A 24,990-nucleotide genomic window follows, 5' to 3' on the forward strand; every position below is an offset into this window, starting at 1 on the left:
GTGACTGCCACACAGCCAAAAGGTAAAGGCCCCACCCTTCACAAATCACAGAGAGGAGAATGCTGGAGCCCTTGACTTCCTCCTGCTCAGCTCCTTTACTGGGGACTGCACTCATTCTAGCCTGATCCACAAGCCTACAATTATGGAGAGAGAGAGGGGGGTTGAGCACTGCTGACTTGTGCTAGGTCATCACTGCTAGCTTTTAAAGCTTTATCTTCCCTTAGAGCCAAATACTAGAAACTGGCTGCAACACCAAATTCTCCAGAAACTTCTTTTTATTCAAGGCAAATTTTGGGAACGTGACCCCAATGCATCTTTCTCATAGAAGTTGGTAGAACTATCCAAACAATGCATATGGAATGGTAGTGCCAAATGACTCATAAAATAAACTAAAACCAACGTCTCCACTTTGGTGAAACTGCAGGCATTAAACAGTTGAGCAGAGTCCAGCTTTCTTATGCAATCTGTTGACACGAGAAAAACTAAATCACTAAATATTCCTTTTAAATATCAAGAAATAAAGACCTCCCATACTATAAATGATTCAACACAGACCACCTACAAATGGATAATAGTTAGCACTGAGTTTTCAAGGCAGCTCAAGCTTATGTCTTAAGGGTTTTCCTACATGGTTTGTTTTCACAAGATCTAAGGGTAGAAGTCATACTTGCACTGGTTCTGGAAGCCCAACAGCTGCCTAGCCATCCAGGACCTGCCGCACCCCAGTGCCTAACCAGTGCACTGGTTATGTATGTAACCATACTCCTGTACCTAGCCTAACCATTAATGCGTAGTCACTGTCACATTTCTAAGCCTTCCTTCCCTCACTCTTACCACTTGGGAAGAACTTGTTTCGTTCCCAGGTACAACAGCAAAGTGACCTAAACTACCAATAGTACAAGGTCTCAAGTCAGTTCTAAGCCACCAAAACAATAGTCTTAGACTGTATTGTCATTTGCACTTAAAATATACGGGAACACATTCATCCCTCTGGGCAGCCTCAGCTTACAATGACTGTCCAGCATCCATGAATGAAGCAGCTAGGTACCTACACCACATAGCTGGACAGACTTCAAGACCTCAGCTTACCAAGTTCTCTTCCACTGGCTTTAATGTGGGCACTTGGCGGGTTTCTCTTTGCCTGGAGTTATCTTCCCTGAAAGCTGACGCATAGTTTTAAAAGATTAAATATGGGCTCAGAAGCCTTTCCTAGCTGGGATCTAAAATATGCTCCTCTAAACCCCAGGAAGACCACGTGCATTAAAGCAAGGGTGCAGTGACAAGCAGCACACAGCAGCTTCCCAGGCCTGGCTCACAGACAAGGGAGTCACAACAGTCAGCCCTCACGACCCTGCTGTCCCGCTTACTCCTGACAGTGGTGTGCAGACACTGCTCTCCAGCCAGCAAACACCAGCTCCATGGATTCTCAAGTTTCCTTTCACTGCTTTCTTGATTCAGTTACTCCTACTAAAAATAGCCAATAGGGCTGGGCGGTGGCGGCACACGCCTTTAATTCCAGCACTCAGGAGGCAGAGGCAGGTGGATCTCTCTGAGTTCGAGCCAGCCTGGTCTAATCCAAGACAGCCAGGACTGTTTACACAGAGAAACCCTGTCTTAAAGAACTAAAAACAACCCCCCTCAAAAGGGGGGGGGGCAATATGCATTTAAAATGACATAAACAGAAGCCTGTCTCTCCATCCCTCAAACTGTCTGATTAGAACTGGTAGTCTTCTGGTGTAAAGATTTACGCTGGCTGGCCTAGAAATCATAGGGGGCCGGGCGGTGGTGGCGCACGCCTTTAATCCCAGCACTCGGGAGGCAGAGCCAGGTGGATCTCTGTGAGTTCGAGGCCAGCCTGGACTACCAAGTGAGTTCCAGGAAAGGTGCAAAGCTACACAGAGAAACCCTGTCTCGAAAAACCAAAAAAAAAAAAAAAAAAAAAAGAAATCATAGGGATCCACCTGGTAGACTAGGTTGCTGGGAACAGGTCCCAGAATAGACTTGTCTTGGGCCCCCAATGATGGAGTTACAAGTACACAGTCCACACCTGGCTTTTTTTACATGGATGCTGGAGATTCAAACTCTGATCTTCATGACTGCATAACAAGTGCTCTTACCTATTGAGGCACCTCCCTAGTCCTGCAATGAATACATTCTAGGAGAAAGACACCCGATATATATTAAAGAAATCAGGCAGGGCATACAGGTGTGCAGCTAGAACCTAGCACTTGGGAGACTGGCAAGAAGACTTATCTGTGAAAAGCTTTGTGCTACAAAGTAAAACTGAAAAGAACAACGGGCTGGAGAGATGGCTCAGAGGTTAAGTGCACTTGTTGCTCTTAAGAAGATATGGGTTCAATTCCCAGCACCCACACATGGCGCACATGCAGGCAAACCACACATAAAATAAAATGAGTAAACCTTTTAAAATATTTTTTTAATTAAAATAAAAAGAAAAGAAGAAAAACGTATGGGGAGGGGTTGCAAAGAAGAAAATCACTTTTCTTTAAAACTATGATCCCAAAGGGCTGGAGCAAAGGCTCAGCAGTTTAGGAGCACTGACCACTAGTCCAAAGGACCTGGATTTGATTTCCAGCACTCACATAAGTGTTCACAACCAACTGTACTCTAGTTCCAGGTTTGATGCTGTCTTCTGGCATCTGCTGGCACTAATACACAAGTGATGCCTAGACATACATGAAGGCAAAAGACCCACATACATAAAACTTAAAAATTTTAAAAAGTAGTAATAAATTACTCCAGTGGCGTGTAGTGGCACACCTTGTAATCCCAGCACTCAGGAGGTGGAAGCAGAGGAAGAGCCACTTTGAAGATAGCCTGGGCTAAAATGCACCTTCAAAACCAGCCTGGGCTACAATATGAAGCCCAAAACAATAAAAATAAAAAGATTCTATCCATTTTCTCATTTGAAGAGACTTCAGAACACAAAGAATACTCAAAATAACATATCTCACATAGGGAATAAAATGTTCCCTTTGTTTTGGCTTTTTGGAGACAAGGTCTTGCTACTGAAGCCAGGCTGGCCTCGCACTGCCACTCCTCCTGCCTTAGCCTCCTGAGAGCTGGAATTACAGGTGTGTGTTTCCACACACAGCCATAATTGTGATATTTCAAAGCCAAGACTTGCTGTCACCCCCAACCATCAAGAGGATACACCTTAATGTCTGTTGGGACTCAGCACTCCAAGGACACACTGCAGCAGTCTGGAGCTGAAGACCTGTTTTTGCACCTAAGCACCCAGCTCCTTTGTCTCTTGACTTCCCACCTTCAGCCTGGTGCTGAATAAAAACCATCACTCAACCCAAAGTCACTAAGGGAAGGGAGGGGGGCTGCATTATTTTTTTTAAATGCCTTTTTCTATACTGATAGAGAAAAAGAGTACAAATTATACAAAAAGTATACCCTAATTACAGCACAGGACACATCTGTCACACATTCCAACACTACAGCACCACAAAATGGAAATGAAATTTGTCAAGAAGAACTCATTTAAAAAAACAAACAAAAAACCCATGAGGTTTTCCCACTTACATAAAGGCATGGCACCCTTTCCTTCCATCTTTCTTCCTGTGTATATTGTTTTACAACTGGATAATGTTAATGCGTATGTGCCCTTTACTTCCTGTTACTACACAGGTCAGCTACCACTGTTGTGGGTACCAATACACTACACAGTGTGTCCCTAAGACCTGATCCCATCTCCATTCAGCCTGTCTGTTTAACTGTACCTGCAATCTTTATGGCTACGGGATCCTCTGAAACTGGAACAAGCCCTTCTTTGACTTCCACCTGCTTTTCAGAGGCCAGGGGAGATGGGACAGGGGGGGAACACTTAGTTTCCACAAATGCCATGGGTGAGGAGGAAGAGGGCTTAGAATCATGAAAGAGGCTAGCCCAGGACTTTGTGGGCTGGCTAATGGGAATGGCCCCAGATGCAGAGAGCACACTATCAGCAGGAAGTGACTGGCTCTCAGGCTTTGCAGGGTCCAAGTCCGTGCTTTCCTCAGTGTGCAACTCTACCCCATTGGCAGCAGTGTCCTCGCCCAAGGATTCAAGTATTTTTCCATTAGCAACTGCAAGATTCTCAGTAGTATTGGTGCCAGCGTAGGGCTGAGTCACAGCTGTCCTTACAAGGCTGTCTGCAGGGAGGCAGGGTTGCTCCACGTCAGTTCCACGGCAGCCCTCAAGCAGCCCTGCAGTCCTGCCATCACCACCTAGTGTTCTGGGGAAAGGACTGTCAGGCACAGGGTCACTGATAAAGTCCATGGGGTTCTGAGGGCTGTCACAAGTCCTGGGCATAACTGAAGGAAGCATATCGACCATGAACTCAGCATCCTCCACACCCACGCTGTTCGTGACTGCTGAACTGGCATGGCCGTTGACCAGGGCAGCTGGGGCAACACCATCATCTCCACCATCTTTCAGGTAACTGTAGTATCCAGGGGGGCGCTTCTTCTTCTTTTTCCGCTCCCTTTGACCAAGACCACCAGCACCACCATCATTCTCCAAGGTTTCTGCCTCCACATTAGAGCTGTTTTCCAGAGCCAGGGATGAGCCTGGGTACTGGTCAATGGAGCTGTAGTTCTCGTCTTTTTCTACGCCCTCAGGGGTCTTTTTGGAAGTTGTGCAACCAAGAATAAACTCAGGTGCCTGAGGGTTCAAGGTGCTTGAAATACTGTAGCTAGGGGTTCTCGGCAAACCATCACTTGGTTTGATGACTTCGTCAACACCGAACTCAATCCTCTGATGTTCTTGTCCTGCTGAGAAGAAATAATCAGTCAATGTGCATCCATTCCAAGCACAGGGTGCAAGCTAAGTAGTATCAAAATCATTCATCCTCTGAGAGGTGACACCTTGTATTCTTTTCTGAAACAGTTATGATAGGCTTTATGCCTATTTTAATAATCTGTTGAAAATGACATCTATAAAACAAGAGTAAATTGGGGGTATGAAAAATAGGTTTATCCTTACCTGTGGTTATCTAGGTAACTAAGAAAGACTTTCAAAAGACAAAAACAGGTAGAAATTAAATTTCTAATTAAAAAATTAGTGGGACATGTGATTCTAGTACTGGAGTGGTAGAGGTAGGATTAGGAATCCAAGATCACCCACCATTACATGGCAGCCGTACTATATAAACAAATAAGTATCTCATTGCTTAAAAATATTCCTCAGACATACAGTTCAGTGGTAGATAGCATCCTTACCTGGCTTTAATCACATCTTGTTTAAAGAAAAACGAAAAAACAAAAGCATGTTGGCTCACACCTGTAATCCCAGCAAGCAGAACTGAGGCATGAGAAGTCCAAGTTCCAGGCAGGACTACCTAGTGAGACCGTGGGCCTCCCTGCGAATGGACTTACTGTGCTTGCTTTATGCCCAGGCTGAGAAAGTGTGGGCTCTGAGGGCACAACCTGAGACACTGGTACATCAGCTTCTCCCTAGAAGCTGCAGAACCATGAGCTCTGAGGCAGAGCCCTGAGGCAGTCTGTGTGCAAAGTCAGGCCCTTCCAGTGCCCTTCTCTTGGCTCTCTTGGATTCCTCCAATGAACACCATAACCGAGGTCTAGATGTGGCCCTTGCCTCAACAGCAGCTAGCTAGTAACTAAATCCACACTGGATTGACCCCAGAAGTGGTAAAGATACTTTCAGGCCTACAAAAACAAGTTAGGAGTGAAGTGAACCTTGGGGGAATCTGAGGCGGGATTCACTGTGTGGTCCAAGGATCACAGGTATGCAACAATGTACCACTGCAAGCTCCAATATGCATTGTTTTCAGTTAACCTCACCCTGAACCTCCCATACATGTCAAGGTGAACAGTGTATCTTAGTTCATGTCTCTGAAAGAAGACTACTAGAATCAACTGTGTCCTTTCACATGGAAAACCACTGTTGTTTGATATTTTGGTGAAATGGTCATGTATGTGAAATTAATGAAAGGAAACACGCCTTCAAGTCTGGTATAGGGTAGCAATAGTTTTCAAGTCCTGCATTTCAAGGACAGAATTATAACCCCAAAATTGTGTTCTAAGTATGTTTTACTCTAGAGGGCTTAAAAGACTTTTCACAAGAAGGGGGAAAAACAACGCAGATTCAACAAGAAGCCAGTGACATGCTAATTAGATAAAGGAGGAAGAGGATGCCCATAGCTGGGATGGGAAGAAAGGCTATCCTCTACCAGTGACTGTAAGACCACAGCAGGTTTGCCTCTGTTTGCAGCTGGCCAATGAGCAGTTTTGTTTCCTCACTTTGAAATGGATTACCAAAGAGTAAAGGCTTCTATTACATCTGGGGGCAGCAGGCTTTTCCATGATGCTTCCAGGTACATCTAATCCACAATGCTTGGAGCTACCAGGCACAAACACTGAAGTGTGTGTGTTTGGAGGAAGACTACCCTTTGAGAAATGTATACTGTGAAGTCATTCAGAATTACTGTGCTCTGTGCTATGAAGCTTACAGAAGATTGACTGTTCCCAACAGAAATTGCCTTCCACATCCATCCTTAATCTCATCAGAGAACACTATTCTAGGATGTGATGTGGTATCAGAGGAACACTCCAGCATCTACCCACCATGGTACTTCAGGATAGTTTTTCTTATTCTCACAAGGGGCACACTGACAGCAGAAAGCTCAGACTGAGACTCATCTTCAGGTGAAGAAAGGAGAGGCCTGCAAATATGACTCCGAATAGGAGTCAACCCCTTGGCGTGTGGGCAGTATGTCTGCCAGGGAAGGAGAACAGCTAGTGAAATAAGGGCGTTCCAGGCTGGAGATGGATTGGTAGATAAGAGCACTGGCTGCTCTTCCAGAAGACCCAGGTTCCGTTCCCAGCACCCACATGGCAGCTCACATTGTCTGGAACTCTAGTTCTAAGAGATTCCATGTCCTCTTCTGGCTTCTGTGGGCACCAGGAATACACTTAAAAGGTGTGCCACACACATAACTTTCTTTAAAAAAAAAAAAAAAACCAAAAAAACAAGGGCATCTTAAGGCAACATTTCTCAAAGTGAGTTTCATCAAGTACATATACCTCCATGGTGTGTCAGAGATTTCCCAAGCAGGGAAGACAAGGTTCCTGCTTAGGGAGTTCACATTTACTGACAAGACCAACGTGAATTACCAAAGATTAACAGTGCAAAAGAAAGGCAAGAAGACCAGGCGGTGGTGGCTCCTGCCTTTGATCCCAGCACTCAGGAGGCAGAGCCAGGCAGATCTCTGTGAGTTTGAGGTAAGCCTGGTCTACAGAGCGAGATCCAGGACAGGCACCAAAACTACAGAGGACCCTGTCTTGAAAATAAATAAATAAATAAATAAATAAATAAATAAATAAATAAATAAATAAATAAATAAAGCCTCCTCCCACCCCCAAAGAAAGGCAAGAGGGATTGCAGATGTGACTCAGTCGGAGGCTGACTGGTTAGTACAAGAAAAGACTGTGAAAAGCTTATGAACATACTGTTGCAGTGGGGGTGTGGTGACACCCTTTAACCACAGCATTCCCACGGAATCTATGCAGAGAGCAGCAGAACTTCAACAGTTAACTTGATGGACAGCAAGGACACACTGATTCAAAGTTCAGCAACTGCCTAGAAAGAGTGGCAGATAAAGGGCAAGGCACGACAAGGTGCCCTGAGGTCACCTGCTGTGACTGCCTATGCTGGGAGGCAGAGGAGAAGGAAGCACTTATGTCATGCATTCTCACACATACTGAAGGGTCACAGCATTTTAAATAGACACTAGGCAATGACAGACATTCAGAAATGAATGTGGTCCCTGTCACCTACTGCTGGACAGTCTTAAAGGGAGACAGATTCATTATGGTGGTATGGAAGGCTCTATGGCAGTAGTTCTCAACATTCTAATGCTGCGACCATTTGATACAGTTCTTCATGTTGTGGTGACCCCATCCATAAAATTATTTCACTGATACTTCATAACTGTAATTTTGCTACTGTTACGAATTGCAATATAAATATCTGATATGCCAGATATCTGATATGACTCCAAAAGGGTCATAACCCACAGGTTGAGAACCACTGCCCTATGGTGAGAAAACTAAACAGGCTTTAGAGAAAAGAGCCTTTAAGTGGTCCTAACAACTAACTGTGCAAGCAGGCATTAAGACTCTGGAAGCAGCAGGCTGCGGTGGTGCATGCCCTTAATCCCAGCACTTGGGAGGCAAAGCCAGGTGGAGCTCTGTGAATTTAAGGCCAGCCTGGTCTACAGAGCAAGATCCAGGACAGGCACCAAAACTATATGGAGAAACCCTGTCTCAAAATGCCCCCCCCAAAAAAGGGGGGGCTGGAGAGATGGCTCAACAGTTAAGAGCACTGGGTGTTCTTCCAGAGGTTCTGAGTTCAATTCCCAGCAACCACATGGTGGCTCATAATCCTCTATAATGAGATCTGGCACTCTTCTTTGGCCTGCAGGGACACATGCAGGCAGAACAATGTACATACAATAAATAAATAATTAAAAAAAAAAAAAAAACAACTCTCGAAGCATTTTCAGCAAAATTAAAGCCAGACTTAGGAAAAGAGAGCAGAGAATGGAGACAAGGAGCCAGGTAACAATAAGTGGGCAGAGATGGATACAACCCAACACCAAGGCAGGGGACAAGGCCACTGACAAGCAAGAAGAGTTAACACACCGAAAGGAACAGACCATTGCAGGTGCAAACGTGTAGATACTCACTACATGCAAAGCAGAGACAGATGCTCCAAGGGACCCAGACTCCTGGAGTTGGACACCAGCAGATTAAAGAACAGGTCGCTTCTAGAGCTCTATTCGATTTGCTAATTTTACTAAGCTATTACTAAACCTGCCCATTCCCTTCAGATCTCCTATTACAGCTCACTGCAGAACTGCTAACATTTCTATTAGTCACTTTCTGAGATGTTACTGTAGAAAAGGCCAGCTAAGTCTTTTCAAGCTTATACGTCAACCTAATTAACACACTATCATGAATCTGACATGCTAACTAAACATGGAATCCAATCCCTGGCTCTTAAAAAAATGGTTTTCTTTTAGATCCTTGGAAGCCACCAGGAACCTTATCTGGTCTGGTTGAGTTTGGGCCTGTGATGACTGCACAACCAAGATGTGTTAACATCAGTGCTATTCAGAGTCACATATGCAGGCCTCTCCTTTCTTCATCTGAAAGATGAGTCTCAGTCTGAGCTTTCTGCTGTCAGTGTGCCCCTTGTGAGAATAAGAAGAACTATCCTGAAGTACCACAGCCCACCCTCAAATAAATGAATAAACTCTTAAGTGGGGAAAAAACAAACAAACAAACAAACAAAAGATATGAACCAATGGAGGACATGTTTGCAGGTTTCATGCCCACCTAGCACACGTGATCCAGCTTACCATCTGGTAGTTCATCTTCAGCCTGTATGCCACACAGAGTCCCACTGTATGGAGGGAGCTGCGAAAGAAATCAGAAAGCAAATCTTAACAGAGGATTAAAACCCAACATAAATCACTGCATTAATTCAATACTTCCTTTAAGTTCCATCTCATGACATCACTTTCCCAGAAAGACACACATAAAAATCTGGTAAAATCTGAATCCAACAGTTTAAGAATGCTTTCAATTATTTATCATTACTAAATACACTGAAATGAGGCTGGAAAACTGAAACAGACTCCTGATGTGTACAGGCTACACTGAAACCCTTCCAACACATCCCGCCTGCCTTTCTTCCTTCCACAGGATGTATGTCAGTGGTGAGCCCAGATCCTGTGTTGTCCGTCCACTGGTGGAAATGGCCGTTCTTGATTGTTGAGTGGCAAACAGCAACACAGCTGGCAGATGTAGAGCCCGGGCTCTGGGCAGATGGCAGAAAGAAGCCCATAGGAAGGAAGGGCCTGGAAACTGTGGCTCCCTTCTTATACAGTGTCCTGTGCAACTAAATTAATAATTTGAAATCACCTTTCTTGTTTGGAAGAAAGAAAACATATGCCTGGCTACTTCGTGAAAACCACGGAAATTTTATGAACCTCTCAAATACTTCTTCCTGCCAACTCCACATTTATGTAAGAGCTGGGGATGTCTGAGAGGTGAGTAGAGAGAACAAAACAACACCTGCTGCAGCATTTCTGTCTGGTCACTAAAGTCCAGACATAACCCAATAGTCTGTAGAGCCTGGGGTGTGCAGCTTAAGGTCTCTAGCTGGTGCTCATGCCAATCACTATCTGCTGTTTTAGTGGTCTCCAATGGACTCTTAGGTAGCCAACGCAGTGGTTATAAGAGGTTAAGTTTACTCCCCCCAACCTGCCCCCCCATGGTAATGACAAATAACAAGAAAAACACAGTGACTGGAAAGGAACCCAACCACTCAGGACTTGGTGCCAAGAGGCAGCCCAGTACGGAACACCCTGACACACAAGCAAATCCCTCCACATGTCATCACTGACAGCACACAGAAGCAGTGCGTTGCAGCAATCTCAAGGAAGCTTCTATGTGGGGGAATGTCTTTCTGTATGCTGTGAATATGTTATTCCTATTGGTTAATAAATAAGCTGCTTTGGCCTATGGCAAGGCAGCTTAGAGGCAGGTGGGAAATCCAAGGAGAGAGACAGGAAAGAGAAAGGCAGTGTCTGTGAAGAGACGCCAGCCTGCGGCCCAAGGAACAACATTGCCAGCAGACTGGTAAGCCATGGAACAAGTAGCAAAACATAGATTAATAGAAATGGGTAAATTTAAGTTATAAGAGCTAGTTAGCAAGAGGTCTGCCATAGACCATACAGTTTGTAAATATTAAGCCTCTGAGTGATTATTATATAAGAGGCTGTGGGACCTCGGGGCTGGGTGGGACCAGAGAAACTTCTGGCTACACTTCTAAGCAAAGTCCTTTCTCTCTACAATCACAGAAGAAAGACCAGACACCCTTACATAGAAAGTCTGCTCTGTCAGTGGCACTAGAATGGCCCCATGGAGACAGAAATCTATGATGCACAGAAAGGTGTTAAGAATCAATCAATCAATCGCCGGGCGGTGGTGGCGCACGCCTTTAATCCCAGCACTCAGAGGCAGAGCCAGGCGGATCTCCGTGAGTTCAAGGCCAGCCTGGGCTACCAAGTGAGTTCCAGGAAAGGCGCAAAGCTATAAAGGGAAACCCTGTCTCGAAAAACCAAAAAAAAAAAAAAAAAAAAAAAAAAAAAAAATCAATCAATCCATTCACACAAAAAATCACTGTGACACTGGGAAACCTTTTGAATCCAACTCTGGGAGGGAGGACCAGTCAGTGGTGGTGCATGTGCCTACTGGGAGGGTGGAACACCCCAGGAGTCCACACAGCAACTTTACTTGTAGTGTGCAGAGATGGGGTTTCTAGAAAGTAGTAAGAGCAGATAAGTCAGTAGGGTAGAGCCTCCATTACTGAACCCTTTTATAAGAGGAACAGACAGTAAACTACCCCTGGGACTATGCATCAGATCAGCACAACACAAGCCACCAACTCCTGCACCCCCAGACCTTGTAAGGCCAGAACTCTTAAGCTAGTTCTTCTCAAAACAGCCACCCCACATGGGGCAAGACATGTTAAAGGCACTAGCATCATCAATAATAGAGCTGAGGAGGACAGTGACAGTGAAAACACTGAACAAGGGTTCCTAACACTCCTGTTCTCAAAGACCCCAGGAGGGACTTCTGGGACAGCAGACAAATAGGGAATGCAGGCTAACTGTTCTAACCAATACTGTAACTTCATGTAAGCCTCTTTATAAAATTCCATTTATTATTTACTGGGGTAGTGGTGGGGGTAGTGTCAGTTCTCTCATGACACAATATGGATCCTAGGGATTGAACTCAAGTCATCAAGCTTGGCACCAAGGGCCTCTACCCACTAAGCCATCTCTCCGGTCCTACGATCATTTTCAGTCAAGTGTATTTAAAGCGTTTTACTTTAAGGACTGGTTGCTGAACAAGTCTACCAACCTGAGTTTAATCCTGTTTGACCTCCACAACTGGACTTATGTCCCACCCACCCCCATACACAATCACAGAGAGCCACCTGCCTCTGCTTCCTGAGTGCTGGGAATAAAAGTGTGTACCACCACATGCAGGAAAAAATGGGTTTATTTACTTTAGGCTGGCTAGATTGCTGCCATCCCTGGGACCCACATGGTAAAAGGAGAAAACCAACTCCCACAAGTTGTCTTCTGTGTCCATAGAGCACTATGGCACACACACTCAGAGACATTTGCATACACAAATTAATTTTTAAAAAATTAATAGGCATGATGATGCACACCTGTAAACCCAGTACTCAAGAAGCTAAGGCAGGAGAATTGTTATGAGTTTGAGGCTGGCTTGTACTATAGAGTAAGACTTTAAAAAGAAAATCATATATATACTGACATTGACTACTGATCTGAGGAAATCATAACTGTGTAATAATTGCAGCCAGGATGTGTTCTGGCATGGCAAAAAACGTGATTACTTTTGCGTCCATGTGTGTGGCACCTTTCACCCAATAAACTACTGCCACCAAGTTAAGACCTTCTCTTGTGGTAGCAGATGCAGTAAGCAAAATGGGACAGAACTATCCAAATGGATCAAAGCTTTCCAATTCGGCCGGGTGTTGGTGGCGCAAGCCTTTAATCCCAGCACTCAGGAGGCAGAGGCAGGCAGATCTCTGTGAGTTCGAGGCCAGCCTGGGCTACAGAATGAGTTCCAGGACAGACTCCAAAGCTACACAGAGAAACTGAACCGTGTTAGCCTGGGGCCCTGCACAGGGTAATGTTTCCAGCTTCTTCAAACATTCTCAAACTTCCTCAGTCAAAAGGCCTCAGGGAGCCGGGCGGTGGTGGCGCACGCCTTTAATCCCAGCACTCGGGAGGCAGAGGCAGGCGGATCTCTGTGAGTTTGAGGCCAGCCTGGGCTACCAAGTGAGTCCCAGGAAAGGCGCAAAACTACACAGAGAAACCCTGTCTTGAAAAACCAAAAAAAAAAAAAAAAAAGGCCTCAGGAAACACAAACCCCTAATCTGAAAGCCAGCCTGAGACACCAATTAAGAGGGCTGAAGACATGTCTCAGCAGCTAAGGGTGCTTACCTCTTTTTTTGTTGTTGTTGTTGGTTTTTTGTTTTTGTTTTTGTCCTAGATCTCAATCTGTAGACTAGGCTGGCCTTGAACTCACAGAGATCCGCCTGGCTTGCCTCACAAGTGCTGGGATTAAAGGCATATGCCACCACTGCCCAGCACTTACTACTCTTGAAGAGGACCCATTGTCAATCAGTTCACAACAGCCTGTAACTCTAGCTCCAGGAAATCCAACACCATGGGCATTGTACACACAAGTACACAAACCACATGCAGACACACATATACATATAATTAAAAAAAAAAAATCAATCTAGCCGGGTGGTGGTGGTGCATGCCATTGATCCTGGCACTTGGGAGGCAGAGACAGGTGGATCTCTGTGAGTTTGAGGCCAGACTGGTCTACAGAGCAGGTTCCAGGACAGGCTCTGAAGCTACAGAGAAACCCTGTCTCAAAAAAAAAAAAAAAAAATCAATCTAAGGCGGAGCTTAGCGGTGCATTTGGGAGGCAGAGGCAAGCAGATCTTTGTGAGTTCAAGGTCAGTCTGGTCTACATAGTGAGTTCTAGGACTCTATGCCAAAAACAAAAAAAAACCCTTAAATGACAACGAATAGCCTTATCTGTGCCCCCGACACACACACACACACACACACACACACACACACACACACACACACACTCCCCTACTGAGCTATGGTGCTGGGGTGATCTGTTCGGTAACACTTGGTGTGTGTGTGTGGGTGTGTGTGTGTGTGTGTGTGTGTGTGTGTGTGTGTGTGTGTGTGTGTTGTTTCCAGTACTAAGATCTGAACATCTGGAATAAACACTTTTCAAGCACCAGTAATAAGATAAGGACTAGAGCTCAAAAACATCGACTAAAATACCTGACTATTCTCCACTAGGAAGATCTACTTTCAAGTCACTGCCCATAAACCAGAGCACAGCTCTGGAAATACCAGCAATCCTTATAAACAACATCAATATTTAAGATCACACACAGAACTCACCTGTTTGTTTCTCCCTGGCACCCTATCTTACGGGGCAAGTTTTTAAACAAGCACATAAGATGAGCACAAAAGCCCTTGGCTGTGATGGTTTACACTTTAACTCTTCCTGTCCCAGTGCCCCCGTGCCCCGTCGTTCGTCTCTCCTCCCCCGCCCAGTTCTTGACCTGAGACACAGAAGAAAGTGCTTCACTAAATTTTTATAGCCCTCAGCATATGGAGAATAGAGCCAGATCCTAAGCTATACCACAGTCATAGGCAGGAACATGAACATACACCATTTTACTCGCTGGAGTGTACAGTGGCCCATGTCTTTAATCTCATCACTTGGGGACAGACACAAGTTGATCTCTGTGAATTCAAGGCCAGCCTGATCTACTTATCAAGTTCCAGGCCACAGTGAGACCCTGTCTCCAAAAAAAAAAAAAAAAAAAAAAAAAGGGTGTGGGGGGGAATCTATGGGATAGAAGGCCACAGAAGTGAGACACCATCATGAACTCCCTCAGGAACCCATTAACCCAAACAAGCAGTCCTACACTAAACGAATACAGTGTAATAGATAAATTACAATGTGTGTGAGGAACCTACTGAGCAATTAAAATCAGAAAGCAGGTGCTGAAGAGGTGGCTCAGCACTTGCAGAGTTCAGTTCTCAGCATTAACAACATGGCTCACAACCATCCATAACTCCAGTTCCAGGGTATCTGATACTCATACACATAAAACAATCTTTAAAGAAACAAACAGTAACAACAACAAAAGAACAAATGTATAATCGTAAACTTGGCATAAAGTGGACTGTAAAGGGACAATCTTAAAGCATACAGCACTCGACACTTCCTGTGGACACAGAGTGTGCTGCCCACCCCAGCAGTCACTACCTCTGGGAAAGGTAGGCAGGAAGAAGAACTAGGGGTTCAACTGTGTGTGCAACTATACGTACATCTTCAAACTTCAGAGCAAACACAAGAGCTAACAAATGGGTCCAGCACACTCCTGGTGTAGTCTCTACTCATTTACGCATTGTCAATCATTTCTACACACATGTGAATGAAAACAATTTTTCTTACCTCAACTGAAGAGCGAGGAGTCACAAAAAACTGATTGAATTCATCAGGGCTGAAGTCGCCAAAAATATACTGGAAAACAATAAGAATACTTGATTACATTCAATATACACATTACTTATCTTTGAAAATCCACATATTTTACAGTGTTTGTCCTATGAAACATTTGGACTAGAATCCCCCAAATCCTTTTCAATAAGTAATGAGGAGCTTCAAGCTGAAAGCTAAAGTTCCTAGGAGTGGTATTTCCCCATAACATACAAAAAAAGGCCACCTAACCTCTTCAATAAACTGTCAAAGAACAAGGTTGAAAAAGCTTATTTTGAATCAAGTCAAGTGTGTGGTTACAGAGCATGCAGGCTCCTGCCTGTGGGTAAACTTCCTGGTTCACCTTTTCACCTCCACTTAGCTTTTAGCTGAGTCACATCATTACCCACCTTCATTTCATTTTTCCCTGCCAAAGGACAGCAAAATTCATAAAAAAAGTGTCAGTGATCCTGACTAACAATCTTTAAAGACATGTTATTTATTCTAAACATGAACTAGAATAGGACTGAGATACGTATTGTTAGAATCCCTAGCACTCCCTCAGCTACATTACTGCACATGTGCAGTCCAGTAGTCAGGCAAGATGCTTAGTCATCCTAGGGCCTTACGTGTAGCTTGAGTTTTCCTGCCTGGCCCACAGTCAGGACAAATCTCTCTCACCTGCCAGTCCCACAGCCTCTCAGACCCGACCAAGTAAACACACACAGAGACTTATATTGCTTTCATACTGTATGGCTGTGGCAGGCTTCTTGCTAACTGTGTTTATATCTTAAATTAATCCATTTCCATTAATCTATACCTTGCCACATGGCTCGTGGCTTACCGGCATCTTCACAAGCTGTTTCTCATCGTGGCGGCTGGCAGTGTCTCTCTGACTCAGCCTTCCACTTCCCAGCTTTATTCTCCTCCTTGCCCCGCCTATACTTCCTGCCTAGCCAACGGCCAATCAGTGTTTTATTGATTAATTAGCAACACATTTGCCATACATCCCACAGCACTTACGTCCTACATAATCCGTGCACTGTGTGATCACGTAATTTGCAAACAGCATGATCACGTAATCTATGCTCATGCGTGGCGTAGCTATGTAAGCCCATATGAGCGTGGGGGGGGGGGGGAATCTATAAAAGCGGGTTCCACATTTTTCTCCCCTCTCTTCCTGCATGGTCATTCCATAGGCCTATGCACATCTTTCCTGTTCCCTTTCCTTAATAAACTCTTATAGTGGGTTTTGTTGTACCTCGTGGCTTTTCTCACACAGTAAACAGCGCCGCTTATAATAAATGATACATATGGTAGATAAAACCCTCTAGCTTCATAGAGTGGTGGGTGTGATCTTCCCTGACAGGATCTGATACAGCTGAGTGTGCCAGGTGGCCACCAGCTCCTAGGAGCTTCACGAAGTCTACCACTAACAAGTATCATCATGGGATTTTCACAGCATTCATTTATTCATTCATTCAGCCAGTAACCTGCTATGTGTAAAACTCAGGACTGAGGGTCAGGGCTCAGTAAAGCTGTGTCTTCAGCTCTATTGCAGCTTCGAGTCTAGAAATGACTTACAGGGAAGTTTATAAACCTGTGTTCTGTAACTAAGTATTACAGTAAATAATACTCATTATTATGCAAAAAGCCACTGTTGGGAAGAGCATTTCCTAAGGCCATTTGGCTCTGTCTACCAAAGCCATAACAAACACTGAAAACAAAGCTGTCCTCACATAATACTCACATATCCTTGACCTAGTCTACAAGGGAACTGGACTGATGGCAATGGTGGAAACACTGACATTCAACACGGTTCGGGGTCTTCTTGTGAAATGCTTTGGGACTCGGCCTCTTACCAATCACAACACGGGGAAGCTTATATTAACATCACTCCCGGTATGGCCAGTGAAAAGCAACAGAAGAAACACAGTAAGAAAGGAACTATCCTATCAGAGAACAGAAGGGTGTGAAAACCAGACTAAGTTCAAAATACTAATTCAAAAACGCAACTTGTTTTTAGTGGCAGAAGCAGTGTATACAGCAACAGGGCAGTTTTTAAAACTCAAGAAGTACTTTTCCCTAGAATGCTATATTTATTTTCACAGAATTCCATCCTATAAATATTTTACACAAAGTATATAAAACTTTCTCAGCCAGGCAGTGGTGGCACACGCCTTTAATCCCAGCACTTGGGAGGCAGAGGCAGGCAGATCTTTGTGAGTCCAAGGCCAGCCTGGTCTACCGAGCGAGATCTAGGAAAGGTGCAAAGCTACACAGATAAACACTGTCTCGAAAAACCAAAAAACCAAAAAAAAAAAAAAAAAAAAAACAAAAACAAAAAAAAAACAAAACAAAACAAAAAAAAAAAACAAAACAAAAAACCAAAAAACCTTTCTCGAAGACCAGGGATGTGGTGGCTCAGTGGCAAAGCACATGAAATACCTGGGTTCAACGTCATCTCCACTAACATACGAACACCTGTGTGCAGTTTGTAAATCCCACTAAATGAACTATGGTGACAGACAGGGATGGATACAGAAGTAGGATCCACGGAACTCAGAGCCACTAGTGAGAACTACAGCTCCATCTCAGGGGGAGGAGCAATGCGCAGAAAGCCATCCCCTTTGGAGCCTCTTAGGAATAAGAAAGACTGCGGACTTACAATGTAGAAGAGGTTTATGGGTAAGAATTAAATCTGACATGTTGGATCTTCTGGAGTTAGAAGTTATGGGTGGCTGCAAGGTGCCTAATGTGGGTGGGTGCTGGGAGCTGAACCATTGAACCATCTCTCCAGCCCAGAAATGTTCATTTAAATTACACTTCTAAACACACTTCCTAATGTGTTCATATGCAAGGAAGTGTTTTTTTGTTTTGTTTGTTTGTTTGTTTGTTTGTTTTTTCGAGACAGGGTTTCTCTGTGTAGCTTTGCGCCTTTCCTGGAACTCACTTGGTAGCCCCGGCTGGCCTCGAACTCACAGAGATCTGCCCGGCTCTGCCTCCGAGTGCTGGGATTAAAGGCGTGCGCCACCACCGCCTGGCTTGCAAGGAAGTTTTTTAAAGAGATGGCTTTAATCCATTAAGGGCTAAAATCTAAATCTTAGAAATGTACAAGTAGACAGAGAGGAACCAAGATCACATGCCTTCCAGCCTGGACTGCAGAATCCAGGATCCTTCACTGGAGGAGGAACTAAGTGCTTAGAAGACCCCAGTGGAAATCTCTCCTGGTACTTTCATTTAGTTCATTATTTGTCCAGTATCACTTGAAAAAGTCTGCTCTAGTGTTTTTCTTACAGATTCAGACCTGAGCATAGTGTCATATGCCTTTAATCTTAGCACTAGAGAGGCAGACAGGCTCTATCAGATCTCTGTTAGTTCAAGGCCAACCAAGACAGCATGTTACAGACACACAGACAGACAGACAGAAAGCTTCAATATATGACTGAACAAATAAGCTCCCAGCACCCCCGCCGCGTGACGAGAAATAAAAATGCACATTTTTGTTTACAGAGGCTCTGGACCTATAACCCAGTCTGACAGAAATCTATGGAGATGTATAGTTGCACGTGGGGGGGGGGGGGGGCGTTATTTTAGAATTTTTGTTGTTAAATCATGTTTTATTCAAGAAACTACTTAGGGGCTAAAGAGATGGCTCAGTGGCTGTTCTTGCAGAGAACCTAGGTTCAATTCCCAACATTCCAATGATGATACACAACTGTATCCCAAGTTCCAGGAGATCCAATACATTCTTCTGGCCTCCATGGGCACTAGGCATACACATGGTGCACAGAAATACATTCAGGCAAAAAAGAAACTAAGATTAGGAGGCAGAGGCAGGTGGATCTCTGTAAATTTGAGGTCAGCCTGGTCTACAAGGTGAGTTCCCTGACAGCCAGGGCTGTGTAGGGAATCCATCTCAAAAAAAAAAAAAAAAAATAAGAAAAGAAAGGAAAAGACGTGTTGGTATAAATAACAGAATTCACTTCCAGACATGCTCAAATCTACCCCTGCACAGGCATTAACTGTGCATGAGTGAAGACTTCACCCATCAGACGACACTCAGCTGAAAACATTCAATCCATCTAAGGATACCATGAGAACTGTTAACTAGAAGGTATGTGACACCAAATACCATTTAGTGAATGACAAATGGATAGCCAGGGCTGTCTGTTTGCAACTCCATCCTGACTCCCTTCCCACTGGTTCATGTACATCAATTGAGAACTCCATCAAGACACATGAAGCACATCCTCCTGCTGTAATGAAATCTATTTTCATGAGTTTTTGTAAGTAAGCCATCGCACCACTAATATAAAAGGCTTATTTCAGTTTTGCTGCTGAAGCCAGAAAGTGATGTTCTGCCATCTGGAGCATCCACTTCAGAGGAGCCTGGGTCAGGGTCTCCACCTATTGTGAATACATCCACATAGGTCTTTTCTATGCACCAGCTTTGCTCACACAAAAATCATTTTGATGGGACACAGTAACAATGTGTAACAGAAGCCCTGATGCTTGAGGAAGTCATTGTCAAAGGACGGAAAGATGAAGACACTGAGATCTGAGGCCGGGGACTCATTAAAAATAGGGAGCGGGGGCTACAACTGTACTGGATACACAAATACATCTGCCTAACCAAAGTGACTCATACGTAAGTGGTAACCAGTTAAACATCCCCTAGGAAGCTGCATAGACAGCCCAGGAGTTAAGAGCACTTGAGTTCCATTCCCAGCACCCACATGGTAGTTCACAAGCATCTGTAACTGCATTTCCAGGGAATTCTACTCCTTCTTCTGACCTCTGAAGAGCACATGGTACATAGAAACACAGGCAGGTAAAATATCCACATACATAAAATAAGTGAAAAAAATTAGGAGTCGCCGGGCGGTGGTGGCGCACGCCTTTAATCCCAGCACTCGGGAGGCAGAGCCAGGCGGATCTCTGTGAGTTCGAGGCCAGCCTGGGCTCCAAGTGAGTTCCAGGAAAGGTGCAAAGCTACACAGAGAAACCCTGTCTCGAAAAACCAAAAAAAAAAAAAAAAAATAGGAGTCACTCTGAAAAGCATTTATATCGCTATCACTATTGAAGAGTGCTGCTTAGAGAACAAACCTTAAAAACAGTTTACACTTATAGGAAGGAGAAAAAGGAAATTACAATATGCTGATAAAACTGCAAAAAGCAGAGGCCAAGCTCCAGGGAGTAGCACATACGAATAATATAAGAAAAGAACTGGAAGAAAGACAAAGAAAAACATCTGCTCAGAAATAGTCTCTTCCCAGGGAAGGTCGAGAAGATGCTCCAGGTTCACCTGCAGAAGCATAAATGAGAATATAGGAAACTAGTGTCTGCCAGCAAGGGAAACTTGAGGGCTGCCATTACTGCATGGCACTAGGGGGCGCCAGAGAACAGCGTTCTCGGCCCCTAAGCTCCTAAAGACTTCACCTCTAGAAATTAAATTGAATATGTCCACCGCCCTCAAATTAATGTCCTTTGCCTTTTGAAAAGGTTCCTAGTAATTCAAGGGGCAGCTCTGAGACAAGTAATCAGCTGACGCTTTGCTCTGTTCAGTACTTCTCAGTTTCCAAGGGAGATGGGCAGCCACCACAAGCTCTTAGGACAGTCTCCCTCCCACTACAGTGTACTATGACTATGCAGGCATGCTGAAGCCTGCCACAGCCAACAAAGGGGCTCTGGGTCAATCTTCCTGCTATCTGGGAGGTTTGGGCCATCCTTCGAAGCAACAGATACTGTGAGGGAGCAAAGCCTTCATTCCCTCTGCAGAAGATAAGCCGAGTCAGGTAGCTCCAGCCTTCTCGCCAACTGACAGAGCTCATAGGCAGGACTGGGGTGGGGGATGTCTGGCATTTGTGAGGCTCTGACCCGTGTCCCAAGCATGGCAAACACAAAACAAAACAAGCAAAAACAAGAAAGAAGGGGAAACATGGACCTGGAAACAGCACACCAATACCTGCTCAACAGGACCTTAACTAGAAAAAGGCCACCGCTGAAAAGGGGAAGTGAGCCCGGTGTGGCGGTGCACAGCTGTAAACCCAGTGCTCAGGAGGCAGAGGCAGGTGGATTCCTGTGAGTTTAAGGTCAGCCTGGTCTACAGAGCTAGACAGCCAGGGCTACACAGAGAAACTCTGTCTATAAAAAAAAAAAAAAAAAAAGAGGCACACTCTGGAGTGGTGTGGTGGCTTGGGAAACACCTGAAGGTGACACTGCTGAGTCCATGCAAACCACGAGTCTCGCTGACATAACAATATTTATTTTACTAAGCACTACCTACCCCAGGTGAACTGTGTGTGACTGAGGATAATGTCAGCAGATGCCGAGGACTCAGGACATCACAATATTCACAGGCTGTCACAATACAAGTGAACTGCAGGCTGATGAGTGTTACAAATAGCAGGGGAAACGCTGTTCATTTCTCCCGACTGAGCTGCATTAATCCTGCTTTGCTTTCTGGGAAGAGGGTCCTGGGCAGAATGGAACAAAGCCATTAGCATTACAAAGCCATTCTCCCAGACAGCAACACCCAGCTTTGGAGAGCAGTGTTTCAGTTTGGTGTTAAAGTAAAGTAGCTTTGTATGCATATTTTATTCCAACTACTAAAATTCTGTCAGGCTTTAAATGGGCTAGCTGCATATTCTTGGTACTTCCATTGAAAATTTGAGCTAAACTGTTGCTACAGACGCAATCTCAAAATGAGAAAGCATGATTCATGCTTTCGTTAACCCCACTGTTAGCAGCTTCCCAGTCCTTTCTATAAAACAGCAATGGCTGCTCACAAAACACACTCACTATGCTAGAACTGCTAAGAAATACAACAGTGGACTAACTGGGAAGCAAGTTCCAACTATTTTCCTAACCACTACACTTACCTTGGAGCCAATCTTAAGAGAAAGGGAAATGGAAAAGAGGCAGATAAATAAAGGACAAAAACAGTTACAAGTCATCTTCCTGGGGACAGGGCTGAGGAATGAGCTCTGACCAGCAGACACCAGTTCCCTGGAAGGGTGAGAACTTTGGGAGGCATGGCAATATTCTGTAACTATATGGGTACTACAGTGGGCATGTGTATGACCACCGTGGTACCAATAAATAAATGACCCTTCCAAAAAAAGATGTTTTCTATGGCCAGGGTTACACAGCTTCACAGAAAAACCCTGTCTCAAAAAAAAAAAAAAAAAAAAAAAAAAAAACCCTAACCAAAAAAAAAGTTTTTAGGGGCTACAGTGATGGGTCAGGTTAGGATCACTGGCTGCTCTTAGAAGAACCCAGGCTGAATTCCCAGTACCTACAGGATGCCTCAAAACCAACACCTATGACTCCAGTTCCAGGGGACTGGATGCCTTCTTCTGACCTGACTTCAGTGACTGAACTATGGTTCCCACTCACTAGAATATACAGACATCAGGTCCACTACCTGAAGAATACACATACACACAACATTTGGCATATGATTGCAAGAACTGTGCAGACCCTCTATTGTTCCGAGTTCTACCTGACCACAGCTACTCAAGGATACACTCATAGGCCAGCAGTGTTGGCATCACCCAAAAACTTATGCGGCCCTGTGGCCCAAGCCAGACTTACTGAATCCAAGCACATACCCTAATAGGCATTTACCTTTTAGATGAAGCCCTGTTGAGCTATGCCTGTGTAACTCCGTGGCCCTACTATAAAGGAGTGTTTACCTTGCACTATTTGAGTGACCACTGATTATCTTAGTCAAAGGTGCATTTCAAAGCAAAAGGAAGGTTCACTATTAATTGTAGTAGACAGTTGTAAACCAGGGCATAAAACCACTCCTAACTGTGGATAGACAGAAATTAGCTTGGTGTAATGAGCTGTCCCTGTACCTACCCACCCAGCCTTGTGTCTCAGAAACCTCTTCTGCTTTTATCGCTCAAACAAACAGCTCTCCTACCCCTTGCTCTGATGAATTCCCACTTGCATAACATGCAGGAAGCCCTGGGTTCCATCCTCAGCACTATAGAAGAGGACATGGCTACCCACCCCCGTGATCCTAGCACTACAGAAGTGGAGGGAGATCAAGGTCATTCTCAGGCACAGTTCAAAGCCACCTGGGCTACAGAGTCCCTGCCTAAAAAAACTTAGGTGTCCAACACGGAAGGAACAGAGAAAATGTGTACACACACAACAGACATCCTTCAGCCACAAGGAAGAACAAATCTATGTCATTTGCAGAAAAAGAGACACTGCTGGAGACCATATAAAGCCAGCCAGTCTCAGAAAGAAACATCCCATGTTCTCGCTCAGCCATGGATCCTTGGCATTATAGATATATGAGCCAAGGATGTGAAGGACGGAAGAAGGCAAACTAGGAAACAAGGCACTAGTGGGAAGGCAAGGGAGAAGGGGAGGCTTTAGGGGGCATCTATGATTATAACAAATGAACCCCAACGAAGGCAGAGGAAAGAAAACAAAAGCTGGGTAAATGTTTGCTGAAGGATATTAGTTACATAAAAACTCATAAACTTAATAAGACTGAGATTCCTGCTCTGAAGACAGTGGCAAGACTGCAGGCTCCTCGGGGCCACAGCTCCACCTACTGCTAAGTGAACACTAGCACTGAAGGGACAAGGCTGTGTTTTTATTGACATTCACACCTACCCTAGACTGGAGGCATTAAAACATATTTTGTGACAGGGCATGGTGGCACAAGCCTTTAATCCTAGCACATGAGGCAGAGGCAAATGCATTTCTGTGAGGTGTGAGGTTTTTTGTTTTGTTTTGCTTTTTGTTTTTGCTGTTTTTCCAAGACAGGGTTTTTCTGTGTAGCCCTGGCTGTCCTGGAACTCAATGTGTAGACCAAGCTGGCCTGCTGGAATTAATTAAATGCATGCTCCATCGCCACTGGTTTTGCATCTCTAAGTTCACAGCCAGCCTAGTCTACATAGTGAGTTCTAGACATAGTGAGTTCTAGGACAGCCAGAGCTATATAGTGGAGGGGAGGGGAGAGGAAACTCACAAACTACTACAGAAGCGCTAGTTTTGCATTTTATTAGAGTCAGAAGTAAATGTGCTGGTCAAGAAAAAAGTCAACGTTAGAGGGTAAGGAATGGTTTTTTTGTTTGTTTTTGTTTTTTCTAGATAGGGTTTCTAGAACTGTATAGCTTTGCGCCTTTCCTGGAACTCGCTTTGTAGACCAGGCTGGCCTTGAACTCACAAAGATCCGCCTGGCTCTGCCTCCCAGTGCTGGGATTAAAGGCATGCACCACCACTGCCTGGCTGGAATGTTTTATTTATCTGGCCTCTGCAGCACACTGATAAAGAGGAAAAAAAAGATGACAGTGGAGAAGACAGAAAACATTTCAAGTTAAAGGGCTGGAGAGATGGATCAGCAGTTAAGAACAATGGCTGCTCTTCCTAAGTACTGGGGTTTGATTCCCAGGACCCACATGGCGGGCGGCTCACCACCACCCACATGGTAACTCAGTCCCATGGTATCACCCTCTTCAGTGATAGACATACATGCAAGCAAAAAGACCCATACATATAAAGTAAAAATAAAAGGAAATATGTTTAAAAGAAAAAGGAAAAGAAACATTTCAGGTTAATTAGCAGATTCCTCTAGCCACTCAGACAGATAACCTACCACTCTCTCCAAAGAATGGTCTGTCCTTTAGTCCCTCTAGTAGAGGTAATGGAACAACAAAAACCTAACTGTGAATCACCTCTTTTTACAGTATCAAGCTAGAGCATGAGACTACAGTTAAGAGTGTAATGTGGGGCTGCAGAGGTGGCTTAGCTATTAAGAGCACTGGCTACTTTTCTGGAAGACCCAGCTTCAATT

General features: G+C 44.5%; 1 protein-coding gene across 2 annotated transcripts in view; it reads right to left on the reverse strand.

The window, feature by feature from the left end:
- Usp10 (ubiquitin specific peptidase 10) overlaps window positions 1–24,990 on the reverse strand; it is a 57,132-nt gene that overhangs the window by 21,827 nt on the left and 10,315 nt on the right. The window contains exons 2-4 of one of the 2 annotated variants that reach the window (XM_059263921.1): window positions 15,144–15,212; window positions 9,392–9,449; window positions 3,750–4,778 (exon numbers count right to left, since the gene is read on the reverse strand). In XM_059263921.1, the coding sequence (XP_059119904.1) occupies window positions 3,750–4,778; window positions 9,392–9,449; window positions 15,144–15,212 (1,156 nt within the window). Of the gene's footprint in view, window positions 1–3,749; window positions 4,782–9,391; window positions 9,450–15,143; window positions 15,213–24,990 lie in introns of both variants that reach the window. The other variant, XM_059263920.1, reaches the window with a different exon arrangement.

This window comes from Peromyscus eremicus, chromosome 5, assembly GCF_949786415.1.
Source record: "Peromyscus eremicus chromosome 5, PerEre_H2_v1, whole genome shotgun sequence".
NCBI classification, from domain to species: domain Eukaryota; kingdom Metazoa; phylum Chordata; class Mammalia; order Rodentia; family Cricetidae; genus Peromyscus; species Peromyscus eremicus.